General features: G+C 27.2%; 2 protein-coding genes across 3 annotated transcripts in view; both read right to left on the bottom strand.

The window, feature by feature from the left end:
- The window catches only part of LOC100574424 (peptide transporter family 1), a 3,982-nt gene extending 1,875 nt beyond the window's left edge, over positions 1-2,107 (bottom strand). The window contains exons 1-3 of one of the 2 annotated variants that reach the window (XM_008186223.3): positions 485-2,107; positions 316-388; positions 90-153 (exon numbers count right to left, since the gene is read on the bottom strand). In XM_008186223.3, coding sequence (XP_008184445.1) covers positions 90-153; positions 316-388; positions 485-499 — 152 coding nt within the window. In that variant the 5' untranslated portion in view covers positions 500-2,107. Of the gene's footprint in view, positions 1-89; positions 231-315; positions 389-484 lie in introns of those variants that run through there. The other variant, XM_016805546.2, reaches the window with a different exon arrangement.
- A 1,464-nt stretch (positions 2,108-3,571) lies between these two features.
- LOC100164171 (peptide transporter family 1) lies at positions 3,572-20,018 on the bottom strand. The gene is made up of 15 exons (XM_001945984.5): positions 19,707-20,018; positions 13,211-13,283; positions 12,988-13,129; positions 12,080-12,172; positions 10,577-10,851; positions 9,213-9,295; positions 8,778-8,951; positions 8,200-8,451; positions 6,766-7,014; positions 6,581-6,684; positions 6,389-6,508; positions 4,863-4,959; positions 4,665-4,793; positions 4,484-4,591; positions 3,572-4,127 (listed from the first exon to the last, which is right to left on the bottom strand). Exons 1-15 carry the CDS (start codon positions 19,707-19,709, stop codon positions 3,990-3,992), a joined length of 2,040 nt encoding a protein of 679 aa, XP_001946019.1. The 5' UTR covers positions 19,710-20,018; the 3' UTR covers positions 3,572-3,989.
- Positions 20,019-20,665: the final 647 nt, after the last annotated feature.

Genomic DNA, 20,665 nt, shown 5'->3' with positions numbered 1-20,665 from the left:
CACCCATCATGATATATTCAGAAATATATGCACTTTTACTTGGGTAATAAAAATATTTTAGAGGCTGTTATTCTGTTAATTTTACTTACTTATATTTTCCCCAATAAGAATCTGCGATGATGGCACCAAACAATGGTGATAAGTATGCACAGACTAAAAACATATGAAATATAATCGTGGAAGTATCAGTGTCATATTCTTGTATCGTTGTGAAAAATAAACCAATACAGACTAAAAACAATTATTAATAATGCATATAACTAATAATTACCTATTATTAAAGATATATTATATTTATAAAGTTATACAAAATACCTTTAAGTCCAAAATAACTAAATCTTTCGCAAAACTCATTTCCGATTATATACCAAACTGATTTCGGATACTTCTATTTATAAATAAAATAGGTAGGTATAGGTTCAAAGTTTTAAAAAAAATTAAACTTTAAAATGTAGAACAATATCATAACAATAATGTAACTCACTAATACTGTTGTCATACCAGAGCGCTGTATGCAAATTAAATTATTAGAAAATGAAGTTATTTAAATAAAAATAAAAATTTATGATAACTTAATTTTTGCAACAATTATTTAGGATAAAAAACGTTTGCTTATCTCAATTTTCAATTGTATAAACTTTACTTTAGGTTCACTTAAAATATAGCCTATGTAGGACAAATTTCTATGGACCGGCCGACTGACTAATTAGATTACAAGCCGACAGCGGCGCATGTAAATATAGCGGCAGTGGCGTCATAGTTGTAATAAAATCATGCGTTTTTATTTTATTATTCGAATAATGTTAGGCGTCCAAAAAGTGTTCCCGTTGGTATATAAATATGAGCCAAGAGGTCGATGATTAATTATTACAATACTGAGCTAGCAGTAATTTCTCAGTATTTTGTAATTATTTGTCACGTTGAATAAATATTATACTAATAACTAATAAGTAATAGTACCTATACACAGTCGTCTACTATATATTATAAAGCCTAAAAGTAAACGTAACAATTGTTTCCCTTAAGAGAAATTATGCCTGAAGCCCGAATACCTTTGTTCGCGCCACGCGAAGGATTTTCCGATGTCATCACAATCTTTCTTAAGGGTAATATGGTGGTTTGAAAAATATCACACTGGGCAGTCAGCCAACTATTTGTTTGCGCATAATATTATGAGATTCGGAATACAGTCGGTCGGCCCTATCGCGAGCCGATAGTCACGAATAAAATGCTGCACCAAGCACGTTTGACGTCGGGAGGCGTACGACTGTATCGGCCGGACCTAGACCGGTTCGGTCACAAGGGACACCGGTTGCAATAATGTACAGTTACAAATTGCTCAAAACGAATCTTTTTGATGACCCGCGTATTCGACGAAAATGAATAAATAAGCCGCCCCGCCGCCGGACTGGCGGGCGCCCGCCTGTCTGTCGCGGAACACGGGACCGGCCGTATCGCATACGGACCTACGAGGGCAGAACGCAGTTTTAAACGGGGCAGCAGCAGCAGCAGTCAACGCAGCGGGCGAGACCTAGCTTATAAATACGAGTGCGGAGCACCAAATCTAATCAGTGCGTGTTCAACGGAGCTTTCTGCAGCAAGACCCACCCAGGGCAGACTTGCACAGATGGACTTCATACACATTATTATTACGATTCAAACCCAACATAAATTATTATATTTTGGTTACTGTCGTAGTACCTTTACTAATGAATTATAATATTTATGCTACATTGAATATATCAAATATACAAAAAATACAGTCCACTCAAATTTATTTCCTCGCCGGAACACCATATATTATAGAAATCCAATTTATTAGTGCATCTCCACCAATAGTACAATCAAACAATACCCACGATATTCCAACTAACTTTTCAAATATCTTAGCGGACAGTACCTATTTCATTAGTATGTAAGTTTGCACTTAAATATATACAAAAATAAATATCGCCATGTCGCCAGGTGTGCACTTAAAAGGCCATAACTGCGAGACCACATATCGCACAGCGTACAAACTTCACAGAAACCATCTATATATCAATCTTAAAATGCCCTGAAATTTTTATCGAAATCGGTTCGGTGGATCTTGAGTTATAAAATGTATTCAAAATGTACAATCATTTTTATATATATAGATATAGATATTATATATTGACGAAAAATAATAATGCAAATCAACAAACAAGCCTGATTAACCAATAGCAACCAATATATAATTAACTATTATTATTTTAATCTGCAACAATAAACTCAATTTTTTATTATTTAGTTTATTTTTTTTCTGAACAGATGGCGCCACTATTGTATTTTTGACATCCATATTTCTTACTTTTCTGGTGGATTTTCCTAAAATGTTCTTTCTTAAGCACCTTGACCTGACAATAATAAATTACGAACACAACAAAAAAAGAATCAGCCAAATCGGTTCAGTAGTTTTCTCGGTTAGCGCGGTCGTAGAAAATCCCTTGCAATTTTATATAATGGTATAGATTTAGATATATAAATAATAAATTGTATTATATTTTGCATAAGCATATTCGGGACTCAGGAATTCTGGGCGCTAATGGGCTATGCCCACGTTTTTCTAAATTCAATTATATGATAGTACCTACTACTTAGTAGTACTACCTAATGGTTTTTTCTGTGTCAATATAGGTAGTGGTGCGCAATTATATCATTAATCATTTTTTATTGATAATTTAATTGATTAATCGATTAATCATTAAAATAATCGGTTGATCGGTCTGTTGTAGGTAGTTTTTTATTGATCGACGATCGTTAAAATATATGATACTATTTCGACTTACGAATAATTGATTAATCGTAATGATATCAATTACATATTTAAATTATAATATCAAAAAAACTAATCGATTATGAACATAATAGTACCTACAATAAATAATTCCTGTTCTTTGCAAAACCGTTTCAAATAACACCTAGAAGTCTATGCAAACAAACAAATACGAAATACTTACCTGATGTTCTGGCATCTTTTCTGCTGTAGTGAATTTATTATAAAATTCAACCATAATATAATATATATTGTCTACCTAGGTTTTATGGCATTAATATAGGTACATATCATTTCGATCCAAGTATACGTGAATTTTATATACCTTTATGGGTTTATATAATAATGTAATCACAATACATTTTAACCATATCAGTATATCACCCAATTATAATTTACAGGGACCAAAGTGTTATAATTTAATATTTCTAAAACTAATTATTCTAAAAATTAGTTACAATAGCCTAAGTTATATCATTTGTTGTGTGAATTGGCCGGGACAACGAATTTGATGGTAGTGAATGGCGGGGACTTGAGCGATTCGGCCAATGACACACATTAACCGGGCATGTCAAATTCATACAGTAAACTATTTTTCTACTTATAGCCAACTGCCAACATACCTATATATAATAATCTTATAATTATATTTATATAATCTAAACTGTAATTTAGATTACTGAGCTGACTAAAATTAAAGAAGGTAACTATATAGCATATAATATAAATGTACAAAGTTGTATAAATAACTTAAAACAAAAAAAAATCCACTACTTTAACTCAATTATTTTTATCTTTTAATAAAAAAAAATATAATTTTGCCATATCTTTTACGTAAAATTACTAAAAATATAATATACAATTTTAACAAACAATACATTACATTTAATTTATTTTCAAAATATATTTAAATTAGTTTTAATATTCATTCATAGTAAAATACTAAAATAAAATATAGTATATTATAGGTACTATATTATCTAAAATACATAATAAATAATAAATATAACTATAAATAATTTAAGTTATTTATATAGCATATTATATTTAGATACATATTTAATAAAAACATATGTATTCGGGAATTTGAGTAGTAGCTTATACTTAAAAGTTAAAATGTATACATAATAAATCAATTAATTAAAAATAAATAATCTCCAATATCATACAATATAAAAAAAATAGTATACCTTTAGTTTTGTTTGGTTTGCTCATTGTGTGTAATGGGCACAGGGTCATTAAGATTTTTATATTTATACTTACAGCTCATTAAAATAAATATTAACATATCGAGCACCATGAGTCCAGCAAAAAGCAAATATTCATAGGCCTAAAAAAATTTAAGATATAAACAAATACACAATACACGTGGTATATTATCTGCAGTAGGCAGTAGCATAATTTCAACGAATAAGCATGGGGTGCTAAAGCCCCCTATTTTTCCAGTTAGTCTAATGATCACGAATCAAAGAATGAATAAACTCACCCCTCCTCCTCCCCCCCCAAACATCACCAGCCCAATAGCCGTAAAATACATATTAGTTTATTTATATAAAATAATAAGATACCTAGCATAAGTTATAAAAGAGCTGATTTTAAATTCAGAGGTTCTTAACACACCAAAGTGCCCCCTCCCATAATGAGCATATGTACATTACGTACAATTATATAGGGATTTTTACGTACTTGATTTTCGAAATATCGTACTTCAGACACGATCACTACCATTAGATTTCCAAACGCTACAGTCAATAAATTAACTGCTGCCAATAAGGATTTCATGCTTGTAGGTGCCTTTAAAATAATAATACTATGTAATATTATATGCTTTAAATTATAGTATAAAAGTCATTAAAATTCAACTTACTTGAGTAAATGCAAATTCTAATGACGTGATCGAGAACATAATCTCTGCAGCGGTCATTACAATAATTTGAGGTATTTGCCATGCTATATGAATAAAATTACCTCTCTCTAAGACTACCAACTTTGAATCCTATTAGATATGTATTTAAAATGATTAAAATTCAATACTAAAAATGATGAAACTGTGTGTGAAACTTACTGTGTGTCCTAAATTACGTTGTAATACAAGTGTGTTTACACTAGCCGGTAACAAATTTAAATCTGAGATAAATTCGTTGTCTAAAAAGGCTTTATATCTGAAAAGTTAGGTAATCAGATGTTTAATGAATGTTTATACGAACTATCGAAATAGCTATAATAGAGTTTTAAATTTAAATAAACATACTTCACACGTAATCGTGTTTTTTTATAATCGCCTATCAATAAACTAACCTATTTATTTTAACTATAGAAGTACTATAAGTACCTACATGAAACTTGTTACTTTCATTAAATTTAGGATTTTTTATTTATATAACGTTTAAGTATCTACCTACAACATAAATACATATTACATATACATTTTTTTTTAGTTTACCATTTTTATCTCTATATAATTCAACAATATTAATATTATTACTGTTTCCGGCAATAAAAGAACAGTAAGCACATAATTCAAAGCTGATGGCCCTTGTACCCGAAGCGCGTAGTATAATAATACAACTTAAAATTAAATATAGAACATATATACAAGGTGATCCATTCAAGTGTCACACTCATAGTTTTTTTTTTAAATATAAATAAATGCTTCGACTGCTTAAGTCATTAGCCCACAGTTAAAAATATTATTTTTAAGTACATAATTTGTAAAACATAATCTTTTTTAAAATTTCTTATCATTGTCATTCTTTAAAGTTTAAGTGTTTACTATTTTGAAAATTTTAATGACTATATATTTTTAAGTTTCATATTCTATAACAAAAAATGTTGAGGTATGTCACTCTACCAATCATCTAAACTTTAAACTTTAAATACTTGAATAAGTTAGAAGTATTATAAGTATAACTAATTAAATACTCGTATAAAATTACATTTGTGTGTATCGAAGTACTCAGAAAAATATTCTGCTTAGGAATATGAAATAAAAAATGTGAAGTCAATCAAAAAGTAAACAACTTAAAAAATGATACTTACCTAATACGACATTGTAAAAAATAAATTTTTTTTTTCAAAAATGTTAATACTTTTCGAAATTATGAGTGAAGGCATTGAAATATATATAAATATATAATAACAATATAATATATAAATATGCATATTGTATACTTAATATAAATATTAGATACCTAATCAATTATGATGCATACAGTTTCATCAAACCATTTACTGCTAAACAAATTTAATATAGTCAAAATCTATAGTAATTTAATTATAATTTGCATGTCTTAATAACATTTTTACTCAAATCTTAATTTTATTTATTTATATTTGTATTATTGATAAATGTTAGTTTATTCAACTACCTAATCAAACAATAGCTCTAAAAATTCCAATATGATATTAATATGTTATAAATTAGTTTTAAGATAAATTATTATGAAGGTCAAGTTTCTCAAATTAAAATATACAATATATAATTATAATATATCATAATGTTTATCACGCCACTAAGAAAATTATTGATAAGAATTTTTAAAAATATTTTTGAAATTTTTAATATGCAAAACAATAATATTTATTACTTACTTTCCAATGGGTACAGTGTTTGTTGTTAAGGATTTTAAATTAATTTCAGTTACAGTGCTGTTGTTATCCGTATCTTTGAGTGTCAAAACTTTATTAGATAAATCATCGCTGTTTAAAATTCTATAAAAACAAAATGGATTAAAATAACATACAATTATAGGTATAACTAATCATAACTTAAAATGTATTTACCTTAAAACTGGACTGCCGTTCTTAGGTTTAGCTAAGTCATCAACATAACCAATTCTTTTTAATTCAAGTTTGTCTTTTAAGCGAGTTAAAAAATATGACGTTGCCTATAATTTTTAATTATAATTTAATTTTTTGTTACATATCTAAAGATCTATGAGTTATTAATATAATTATTTCAAGCCAACCTTTCCTTCTACAATTGAAACACTACTCGTCAAATTTAATGTTGACAAGTTCGGAGAACACGAAGGATCAGCGATAAAAACAATGGGAAACGAGGTTTCGTTAGAAGTTGTCGTATATCTTATCTCTAATGTTTCAAGAGAACTTAATTTGTAAACGGGTAAGTTTGTTGAATTTATTGTTATGTTACAATCAAATCCGTTGAAAACTCTTAATTGACCTTCACCATCTGATAATTGGATCGATCCACCCTAAAATAATAAATCACGTTTAAATTATTAATATTTTATATGATATTTATAAAGTGGGGTATCATAAATCATAATTGATTAATATACAAAGTAGTATGTAAAACTGAAACTCAAAATTAATAATATGAATATCAGAAAACGGAATCTGAAAATAAAATGTCCATAGTACTAGTATTCTATAGTCTATACACAATTTATTTAACAATAAATATTCATTAATTTTTACACTGCACATTACTGTTCTTAAAACACAAAATTTTTCAAGTTTTATACTTTTTCAATAACAATATTTTTTTTTTCATATTCTAAAGCAGAATTTTTTTCCTGAAAATTAGATGTATAATTAAAAATACTTATTGGAAAAAAATTTTCTAATGAAATGGAAAAAATGTATTTAAAAAATGTTAGTAAGTGCTTTTTGAGTCGACATTTTTCCAATATATTTATTTTATAATACATTGAAATTCTTATAGGAAAAAAGACCGATATAACATTAACGAATGTTAAGTTATAAAAGAATTAACCATTACAAAAATGAACTTATTATACACGAACATTATTTAATATACATTAAAAATAATCTCTTATAAAATAATTAAAATTTAAAGCCCGAAATTAAAAAAAGCTCCTGCCACAGAGACTATAGACGGCAGGCACTAGTCTCACTTTGCTGGTTCCGCATTTCAGCGCCAGATAGTGGTGTGTATACGTAATATTATGTGAACAAATCATTCGATACAACGATTCTGAGTTTAGTATAGTGTTTATAAAAATAAAAATTATTTAAATATTATATACAATGTGCTTAATGTGCTTAAAAAAACAATAGGTACCTACTTATAATTTAAACTTACTTACAATTTTAAGATTTTAATTTATATTAAGAATATGTGAATTCTTTAAAATGTATGTAAATTATGCCATTTGAACTTTTGGCATAAATCCGTGTATATCGTCTTGTTATTGTATAGGAAATCGTTCTCGATCTGCTAAAATTGTACGTACGCTCAATACCTACGACCTACCCAATACATATCTAGTCTCTATAGCTATTATATTATGTTGGCAAGTGCCTATACGGCTATACCTTTACGCTATACTATACTTAATCCAAAATTTAATTGTTCAGCTAATTATTATCTACTTAACGTATCACACTATCACTTAATACATATATGTACTTACAATAATCTTGTTCTGTACAACAGCTGATAGTACAAATGCCAGAGCGGCAAGAAAACCACCTAATGAGATTTTTTGTAATGGTTTTTTAATTCCAATTTTGGCCATTAGAGGATAAACAACGGTTTCAAAAACCGGAATAAATAATAAAACGAGAAGTGGATTCATCACTTGCATTTGATCAGGCTTCATTGTCCAGTTGAGAAAATTAATCCTACCATTCATCAAAGTAGCTTGTAATGTCCAACGAGAACCCTAGAAGATTTTTTACAAAATACAATATTACAGTGTATGATTTATATTATTATAACTAAAATAAGCATAAATAATATTATAAGTAAGAGGTATTCTGTAAAATGTTGTTATTGTTTAAAAATAACATAAAAATACCTAAAATGATTATAGATACCATTAGTATAATGGAAAAATTTAAATAAAAAAACTAATTTTAAAAATAGATTAGATTAACTAGGTACCTCCCATTATTATTTAATTGATTTGTTTTAATAATTTAAATAATTAGTCATTTTTCTGATAAAAATAAAATTATAATAATAATGATAACGATTAGTAATTCTTACTTGTTGATCAAATAAAGCCCAGAAGAATGGGAACGGAATAAATAAATACATCACATCTAGAGCACCACGTATATCTGTAATTTCTTTTTCTGAAAACTTGTCGTCTGCATAATTCAACCAATGACTTTTTTTGGTATTCGATGAAACATATGATAGTCTTCTTTTTATTGCATGCTATACATAGTAACATTATAAAAATGTATTAAGTATATTATATATTGTATAATATTATCAATGCTAGTTGTAAAATTAAGTCTGTATTATTATTTGTCTAGAATAAATATAATGTTAATAGTACTCAGTAACGATTATACATTGATACGATTAAATCATTTGTATAAATAATTATGAGGCCGGTACTGTATTTCCGAATATTAGTATTTAAATCTGTTTTAGAATGAATTACATTTAGAATATGTAAAAATAAAAACTTACATAAATACACGAAAAAGATGTTACAATGACGTTCGATTCTGGTTTTTTTATCTTATATAATCGTTTACCACATACGAAAATAACTAGTTTGAAATAAAAAAAATATACAAGATATTAATGAAAAGGTAACACAATTATTGTATGAAATTATAACACTAATATAGGCTTAAATTATAATAAGGTGATAAGCTCCACCACTGAAAAAATGCAGAGTAGACAAATGTTGCGTTGTCCGTGCCAAAGATTTGCTTTTTTACTTATAAATATATTTGTAAAAAAATATTTATGTCATAATATGTCCACTAATTATAATAGTAATATAATAGGTAACTATGGTAAGTATATGTAACCTTTTTAATAAGCAAAATAAATTATCTATTTTCGTGGGGTGAAAAAAAATATAAGTGTGAATTACCCTTTAACTATCAGCTATAGCGGTTAAAAAAATAAGCATTAAACGCCATCCAATTGTCTTTAGGAATCTATTGATATAACTTTTATTGAAAACGTTGTAGTAGTTTTTGAGTCTGTTGACTTTGGATAAACCAACAATCAAAATCCATTTTTAGCTTAAGTGTATAACCTGACTTCACTAGTGAAAAAATTGAAAAATATAAAATGGAGTGCTATATATATATATATATCCTGGTTTTAGTGTATTCCAGTTCACGGGAAAATCGGCGTCGGTGAACTAATTCGACCGAGATGGACAATTCGCCTGTGGCACTTGGTATAAATTAAAAGTGGTTCAAACTACTCTCTAAACTTTCCTGATATCTTTAAGAACAATTTGAAATTTTCACTTAATCGGTCAAGTAGTTTTTGTATAAATAAGCTACGAACATACATTCATTATAATTTCTTAATTCGAGCTATAAAAGGACGATATTATGATGCATGATTTTACCTCATCTGTCCGAGTATCTACCTAATGGCAACCATTTAGATACATTAAAAAAATACCAATGTCTATTGACTATTGTTACTATAATAGTATAATCTGCATGATATAACCAATAGAAATCAATTGTAAACAAAATATTTTCAATTTTCATCGGTAATCTCAAAGCCCTCGTGGAAGAATCTTTTCCGGACAACTTTTCTAATTTTTATTTCTGTAAAATCTTTATTCGGTCAATATTAAGAACGTTTAAAATAAAACTCGTTCATTATTATTAAAATTATATTATTATTGTTCGTTTTTTCTGTACTGTTGGGCTCTGCTCGTTATCAATAATACAATAAAAATAAAATAAAATAGTTTGTTTAGTTAATGCTTAATGGTGTACACCCTGTAAAAAATATTCTTAGCGGAAAATCAATTTACTCGAATATAATATATGTAATAATTAAATGTTACTTACAAATTGCAATTAACATTAGCACAGCTGGTACACCGAAAGCTAAAGGAAAACATGAAGTTCGGCCGAAGCATTGTACGCCTTTTCTTAGCTCCGGTGTTACTGATGTTGATATAAGAGATCCTGCGTTGATAGAAAAGTAAAATATGGAAAAGAACTTTTGTAGATAAACTTCTTGTGCAGGAAGGTCGAATTGATCACCACCAAATGATGATACACATGGTTTTATTCCACCTGTGCCAATTGCAATTAAAACTAATCCCAACAGTGCTAAGTATCTATGAAATAAAACGATATTATTTTAAAATAACTATGTTAATATTATATTACAAATTAAAACAATTCATACAATAATACATAAGAAATATTTTTTTTTTTTTTTTGGAGTTGAGGCTTCGACAACTGAGGTCATTATAGCCTGTGAAACTATGGGGGGAGGGTACTGTAGGTTTTGAACACATGTGAGTATGTTTTGCAGAATTTTCAAGTGGGCGCCCGTAGATATATCTGCCACGTCCGGGTGGGGGATGGCGGCCTCTCTCTCCGGACACCGTGATCGCCCGTAGAAAAATGCCGCCCGTGGCCGAGTTCGAACCGGCGACGGTGCGCGTCACAACGAACGCTTTAGTCCGCTCGGCCACTCCTTCCCCCACATTAAAAAAATGTCAATAAAAAACATAATAATATAATATGTGACATGAACCTAGATGGCTAGATGTATATACCTAACATTTTAATTTTTAAGTCTCCATAAAAGTGTTTAGTAATAAAATTAAAAAATCCAAATATAATATGTAGATATCTCCCTACTTGCCACTTATACCAACATTTGGTATGCAATATACCCTCTTCATTAGTTGAACCTACTAAGTACTAGATATGATAAATAACCTTTTACATAACCCGCAAAAATAATTGTTTTTCATGAATTGCTATTGCCTATTATATTCAGATACTTATCAAGCATCATAAAAATTGGTTACTACTAAACTACAACATTATAGTATATAATATTATACCTATATATTGACAAATTGTTAAAACAGGAGTGATATAAATATAATTATATATCCATCTAAATATCCACTTAATGATAATCTTTATGGTGGTTTGAATAATTATAGAAACATAAAATATTGAAGTTGAACTAAAGTAATTAATGTTTATTTTTTAATCACCATTATTTAGAGTCTACATTGTAAATTATAACAATTCATACAGATTTTGAGACTTTGAGAGCTGAACATATTTTCATAATCATTATTCATTATGAATTTATGATATAGATTTGTGCTACTATCAATAGTTAATAATACATTGTATGTTTTTATCACTGAGACAACCATAAGGATTTAATTGCCTGTAATTAAAAATAATTTTTTTTGGATATTTATTCCAGAATAGTATTACCTAGGTAGTTGGTAAGTACCTACATTTAGTCAAACAAATTATTGTAGTGACTGTAAAAAAAATTGATTTTATAATAGAAATATTATTATTTATTACCTTTGGTTGCTTAAGCTAAATGAAACTGCCAAAGATGACCCAGTTATGACTAAATTTCCAACTGCGTAAATTAGTGAAAGATATACTATAGTTCTGAAAAAAAGAATACGTTAATGAAATATTCATTTAACACATAATATATTGAAAAAAAAATGATGGTATTTTTTTCTTAATTTTATTAAAATAAATTACTAACAATATACCTAGTAGTACATAGTAATATAGGATATAATACGTAAAGTCGTGAATATGAAGGTGTATATTAACTATAATTATTTAAAGATGTCTAACTCGGGTTTTTTTCCTGGTAGTTTTACCTTTTACGTGTACAATCTATGAGCCCATTTGAGTTCAAGACGTTGAGAAGGAATATGTACACTGTACAGGTATATTGAGGGAATTTAACAGCTGATGGGTTAGAACTTAGAATATTTTAATATGAAATATTCATAGTATTAGCTGGAAGTAATAGTAATGGAAATAGTTGGGTAATTGGGTTCTAAGGACGCAATAGTTTAAACTGTAAAATGTAAATATTGAGATTGTTAATGTATCTCAGAGATATTGCTTTGAGATAAAATCTGATGGATTAAAAAGGAATATTGGAAGTGAGTTTGTGTTGGAAACTTGTGCTGAGTTCTATAGTTGGATAATGAATATTTTAAAATAACACAATAATTTAAAAAAAAAAATATTTAAAACTATAAATCAATTTAAATGTGAAGAAACCAAAAAATAGTTTAAAAGGCTAAGTTAATCTAAAATAAAAATTAAATGAAATGTATCACATAGTGTCATATTAGAAAATAGAAAGAAAAAAATAGCTACCTACAACATCCGAACTCTATATTAATTATGATTTTTTTTAATGTATCATTTATAACTACTTTTTAATGTACTATACTTACTTGAATTTTCCTAAGAAAGAATCGGACAAAATAGCTCCGAATAGTGGTGAAAAATACGCCATAAAGACAGCCATGTGATAAATAATAGTGGATTCGTCTTCATCGTATTGCAATATTGATGTAAGATATAATACTAAAACAGCTAATATACCCGACAATACATTCATAAATGAGAAAATCAAATAAACTATTATTGTATACTATTAAATGAAAATATAGGTACTTCGAAGTCCATAGTAGGAAAATCGTTCACAAAACTCTGTACAGATGATAAACCACACTGACTTTGGATATGCCTGTATAAATATTAATCAAATATAAATCAGCCACAAATATAATATTTTTTATAAAGCACGATAAACATTTATGAAAAATAATTGCGGTATATTATTAGAATTATTTGTTGTTTTTTTTATATATTATATTATTATGTTTAAATATTTTCTCATGACGATTTTTGTTCCGCTTATAATTTTAGTTTTTGAATGAAGAGGTCGCCACAGTGCCACACCCGCAAATTTTTCTGGTCAACAGTTCCAATTTTGTGTAGTATTTACTATTTGGTGTCTTCTTAAGTATCAGATCCGTATATATTATTATTTATCAATATCAAATACAATGTAAAAAGAAAAAGGGCACTAAAATAACTAATAATTGAAACATGTAGGTACTTATCTACTTAAATTATTAATATACTGTTTACTGCACATTGTTTACTTAATAGACCATACGTCCATACTCATCATATACCTCTTATAAATACTATAAGAAGTGTTAATGTTAACTACCTGTCTACATGACACAATAATTCATTTTTGTTTCATAAGAAAATTAAATGTAAGAATAACTAAACAAACGATTAAACTCTTAATATATTTTTAAAAGTCTCCTGTCCTTAAACAATATAATTTCAATATTAAAAATGTGTGCAAGTGGTGCTACTCTGCTGTACAATATGTATCCATAGGGGTCACTGTAATGGATGAGTTAAATTTGAATACAAAAACAAAAACGATCACGAAGACGGTCTGACGGCCTATATTAATAATAGTAGGTTTGTAAGTATATTTTATGATATTATTGCTATTAAAATAATTTATTTTACTATTAGACATTACTCATTAGTAATACAGTAGGTTGCCAAAAGAATTGCATTGTGTGTATACTAATAGGAGTCAAGTATCCACGAATAATAATTGTAAATTACAACAAAATAACTAAAATCGTTAATCTTTGTTTAAATATCTAATTTCATCCAAATTTGAACTTAAAATATCTATAAAAAAACTGTATGTATACATAATTTAGATTATTCGGTTACAGTATGAAACATTTATGAGCAACCTTGTTTTAAATTGTCAATCCTTTATTTTAGTTTATATTGGGTATAAAGATAATAACGGTATACCGTTATTGCTTATTAGTGTATAGTTACGCTTTAATATTAGTCTACGCTAAACACAAATCTACAACCGGATTCTGAATTTGACTGCTGATGTAGGTATTGAATATGGACAAATACCTTTTAGATTCTGAGTTAAACAAAAATTTCAATTAATTAGTTTTACAATAATCAATACCTAATGGTTTTTTCTGTGGTCACTATAGGTAGGTACTTACTTAGCTACTTGTGCTTGTACACTTCGTAGTAAAAGATAAGACAGCTGGTCACCATAAGCGAAATATTACGATTACCTAAGTTACATACCTACTTGATACTATATTATTAGTTATTAATACCTAATATCTATAAATTATAATAAATTAAAATAAATATGTATCATCATTCTCCATTCATCAATTTGTAAGCAGAAAAGTATATTTCTTAGGTATTTCTTTGAAATAAATAACTTGTAAGATTAACTTTTTTAACTGGCTATAATCTATTTTATTGAAAAAACCGATAATATTATACATTTAGAATTATTTACCACTGATAATAAATTAATATAATATATAAATAAAATTAACTCATCCGTGGATGATGGGAAGGAGTATTCAGGGGCCCGGTGAAGGTTTTTCTAATTATCCGCAATTATTTTTCAAATTTTATATTTTAGTTACCATCTTAATAATAATACTTTTCTACTAATTACCTATTTAGGGGGGGGGGGGTTGATAGAGTGTATTATATCTAAAAAAATAACTTCACGGGAATGATTTCCGGTTGAATTTTGATAACAATTTTTTATCTGAAAGAAGACTTCCTACAGGTATCGAACGCCGATTTTTTATTTTATTTCAAGTAATGGTAGGTATTGATAATTTATAAAAAAATGCTTAAAATTGTATTATTTTTGAAGACATATTAGGGATAAAGTTTGAGATTAAGATATTGAAAAACAGAGTTCGATGTGACCTGCGTAAAATATTACTCTCTATAGATTAAAAAAAAAATTTATCAAATTTGGTTGATTCTATAGAACAAGATCATTATTCCCGTAGAGCGTATTTTTGTGAACAAAATTACATTGGCAACGGGCGCCAAAATGAACGCGGTATTTCAAGGTTTTGCTATAGCAATCCTACTCATTATTTTTAATAATTTATGTCACTGTGTCATGTAAACAGTAAACGGGTTTACTAATCGCATGGATAATCCTCACGGTGTGTTTTGACCTATTCGCGAAAAAGAACACTTTCATTCGTGGATGAACTTGCTAATATTGTAAATATTGAATAATAATATGTTGTTATTAGTTATTACCTAATGACTAATATTATGGTTATTTAATTCTCAATCTGAAATTTAAAGATACAATTTTCGGAGGGGTGCCTATGCCAAACCATTTTCACTGTACTTTATTTAGTTATTAATTATTTTTTTGTTTATATACCTAGTATATATGATTAACGTAATACGTATGCGTAGTTGACTCGTCAACATAATATTTTCTGACTTATTATTTGTTTGCAAACCCATATATTGATGATTATAATAATTATAACTTATAAGTATTAAATAACAAATGGGCAGTGGCTAATAATTAATATTATGTCCATAAATTTGGAAGGTGTTGGCAGTTGGTATAGTTACTGATTCAGTTGACCTGCCAAATAAGAGTAGCCCCCCCCACCCCTTCTAAACAGACATAGTTGACGCCCACACCTTATCATCCCCTATATTATGTATAACGGTGATATTGAATTGAGTCCAGGGTATTATCTTAATATCAGTTTATTCTTTGAATTGAGTCCGTATAGATAATAATATAATATAATAAATATTAAATTATTAAATAAAACATATGTATTAATGTTTAACATGCTGGATATTTTTATTTAAATATTCAGGGAATAATATAGATATAATATACTTATATACTTATATACTTATAATTAATACCATTAAAACTTTGTGTTAAATTTTAAGATACTAATAATAATTGTGGTTCAACATTAGTACCCGCGGATTTTTTCAATGTATAAATAGTCAGGGCTTAAGCCCCCCCCCCCCCCACCAAATTGAATAAATTTGCGCTTATGAGTTAGCATAATTGCTTTATACTTATTATTATTATATGATTAAAAAAAAAAACTTTTTAATAATTAACATTATTATATTACATAAAAAGTGTACCTATAACAATCATACATGATACATAATAATTATTATTTTTAATATTTTTTAACTAATTAATTATTATTATTATGATTAAAAAAATACAATCACACACATCCTTTGGGAGACTACTCAGCCAACCTCCACATGGTGTCTTCTGGATAACGCTAATAAGCTTAAGGTACTCAACTCAAACAACCTAAAAATATTGGTCGGACTCAACTCCAATAACCCAAAAGTATTTGCGGGACTCAATTCAATGTTATCCATGTATTATATACATTGTACATTTGTACAAGGTAGTTTTATCAACTAATGAAATAATATTACTTTTACTCCAGGCTTATTATTTAACATATTTTGTAAACACAAATAAATGTATTATCAAGTATCTTAGTATATTATACGGAATTTTTTTCTTCAGAAAGTTTTGCAATATAATGAATAATAATGATATTGTCAGTGTATATTTATATTAATAAAAACAACATTGACATCATTAATATTTATTGACACACTTTATAGCTATTATGGAGCATTTTCGTAGTTATTTAATCTAAAGATATTGTAATGGAGAGGTACTGATAAATGTATGTGATGGTTACTACATATCTATTATAGGGAATAGGGATATCGATTACTTAATATTCCATAATTTAAACAATAAAAATGATTAAATTAGTTACCTTTTAATAATTAAACTTGAGCAATGAGCAATATAATATAGTAATTATTAGGTTTCGAGTGTACCTCCTCGTTTAGTAGGGAATATATATTGGCAATAGCTATCTAATGACTTGTAATAGATAATTATACAAGTTAATAGAAATTATGAACTGCAGTACAATAAATTGTTGTAAATTAGTACATTATATAAAAAGCTAAAAATGAATCGAAATATTTTGAAAATGCTATTGATTAGGATATTGGTATAAAATAAATATACCTACATGGTTAAAAGTAAATTTCTTCAACATCTCAACATCAAATATTTATATAGAAGATAGTGCCTATACTTATATAATTATAAATATTTTTATAATTTTTAAATTCTGAAAGTACAATAAACCTTGAATTAAATTGTCAAGCCGTACGTATTACAATTTTGCATTTTTAATTGTAACATAATTTAAAAAGCAGATCTAAAAATCGTAACTGTGGATTTGATATTTTTTAAGTAAAACTATTTAAAGAATATTTTCTTATAAGAGCTACTTTTGATGGAGTAAAATATTGTTGCCAACATAAATCGAAAAAAAACAAACTAAAATCCTTGATAAAATGTTTTGTTCCAACAGTCATTTCTTAATAAATTTTAAGAAAAACATTGATTTTTTTAGAAAACGTGTTACGTAAATATTTCTGGTTTCCCGTTGTTTTTTGTTAGTTTTACCAAAATATTAAGGAAAGTACTACAGAAATGTTCTGGATTTTGACCCCAAAAAAGAACAACTATATGCTAAGGCCTAAGAGAAACCATCCTTAAAAGTTGAAATTGAAAACATTCTCCTCCAAAACTTGATGATAAACACAAAAAAAAACACTTTAGGTGTTTCTAGCCATATTTTCCTCTCAGCTCAGAATCAAAAATGAATGCCATTGCCTTTACAGTTCATAATAGAATATTTTTTATGTAGGTACGTAAATAAATTATAATTTATAATAGGTTATACCGATTGCGGTTATGACAATAATTGTTATTATTAAGAAACTCAATACCTAATAAAAATTAATACTAATGATTACATAATTATGATTGAAATATTATAATAATAAGTTTTAAATCACGTTAATACGGTTTTATTTTTGTTAACGGTACATCTGAACATTAATAAAATGCTTTAAAATAGGTATGACACACAACAAAAAATTAAATTTTAAAACATAAAGATAACAATAATTAAAAGTATTTAGGTCCTATGGCATTAGATTCATAAGACATCAATATACAAAATACGCAGACGTGAAAGTAGGTACCTGCATGGCTATATTAAATTTAATTGACATGTTTCTGTTGACTCTTGCATAGACTGTTCCACTTCAAATATAATTTAGAAACGTATTTACGCGTAGAGCGTATGCCGTATTGGTACGTAAAGACGTAGAAACAAATTAAAATTATAATAATAATGATTGAATAGACATTATTATGTATTATTATATCCGCTTGTTTCAACATAGAAAAAAAATATACATTATAGGTATTCTATTTTACTCAAAATAAAACTATGAATTATATATAATACACAATGAATGATTGAAGAACTATCATACCTCGTAAGTATAATCACTTTCTAGCTCCTATATTCTATGTTTTATACGTATACATAAAGCCTATTCAACTTTGAATATTTTGATTAGTTTAAATAATATTTTAGAATGGATTGTATGAGAAAAATGTAAGTACAAGATATAAAAAGAAATATGATCAAAATTCTAATATCTTCATAAAACTATCTACATGCACACATAATAATAATCACACCCAATAACGTGTGATACAACTGGATATGTTTTGAAATTTTGTTTAAAAAATTATTAGACCGTCTGTAATAGATGGCTGCATTTTTTTAAAAATATTTTAATTCATACTTAATTTGTTGGCGTGATTTTTGTAAAAACAAAAAAATATGTAAAACTAATTTATTGATTTTTGTATAGATATTTTACATTTTACTATTAACAGTTAAAATATTATTTAAGTGCTGGGGGTCATAGTTACGTATATGAATACCATTTGATATATTATGTTTGCGCAGTGAGCTGTATTTGAATCCGGGCAGGCTACACTTTGCACGGAGACTCAAGTAGAATGTCAGAATATCAATATTTGACAAATTGTATTATTTAAGTGATTATTCTTATACATTACCCAAAATATTCAGACATTGTGCACAGTTCCAAGGCATTGTAATGCAATGCCCTGATTTCCTACTTATAGCGCATTTACATTTTGTAATTTATAAACTAATTATTTTAAATTAATTAATAAAACAATAAGTTATAATATACCTATATTATAAGATTCAATAAGTTAATACTGAATACAAGCTGAAGTTACCATGCGTAGATACTTACGCTAAACACTATAGTTATAATTAATATTGTATTAACAAATACTAAAACTAACGTGTAACAAAAAAAACATTACACTTACCATTATTTATTATGTAGAAATATTGTTATGTTGTAGTAATAAAGTTTTCGAATGAATTTGTTTTACCATTTAGTTACAATAAAATGTTATTAAAGTTAACATTTTTTATAATTTATAAAACATCTTTATTAAATAATTTTATTCGAGAAATATAATGAAAAATCATTTTTCTATTAACAAAATATAAAAAATAACAAAAGTTTATTTAAATTATTTTACTTTATTGTTGACGAATTAATACAATTAATTGTATGACAAACGACGAGCGTGAACAGTTCACTCTCTCTGATCTACAAATCATAACTGATAACTATTTGCCACAGCTGTAGGTCTACAACGCGTTATACAGTATAACGTAATTGAACAACATAAAAATACAGATGCGAATTATCGAAACATATTTTACATTAGTCAAGGCCAAAGCCTAGTTAAACACGAACTATAGTAATCCCCACTTTATAATTTATATACCTACCTAGCTAGTACTTACATCCCAAAATAATATAATGAGTAGGATTAGTGGGAGAATGAATACTTACAATATTGATAAAATTATTTTAATATTTTATTTTATAAAAATTGGTAAGCGAAATTCGTCTTTGATTTATTATTATTTTGTTTTTAGTTTAGGCCTGCTAATGGTTTTAAACAGAAATTTTCAATGTTTGAATTAATTATAGGTAAAACAAATACTTTATTAAACTGTTTAATGTTAAGTTAATGATACCTACTAAAATTAGTGATGAAAATATTAAGAACCAGGGAAGTGTCAAGTGAATCTCATAATTGAGTAGGTCACTGTAATGTATGTGTTACAATTGAATTCAATAATAATAATCTGTGCATACGAAAAATGATTCTGAGTCCAATCTAGACAATCTGACGGTTGACGCCTTTATAATTCAAAGGATATTTTAATACTTATAATAATATTTATACTGTAGTAATTTATTTTTCTA

The sequence above is a fragment of the Acyrthosiphon pisum genome, chromosome A2 (genome assembly GCF_005508785.2).
Source record: "Acyrthosiphon pisum isolate AL4f chromosome A2, pea_aphid_22Mar2018_4r6ur, whole genome shotgun sequence".
Classification (NCBI taxonomy): domain Eukaryota; kingdom Metazoa; phylum Arthropoda; class Insecta; order Hemiptera; family Aphididae; genus Acyrthosiphon; species Acyrthosiphon pisum.
The sequence above is the reverse complement of the archived record's forward strand: the minus strand, read 5'-3'. Positions and strand labels throughout refer to the sequence as shown.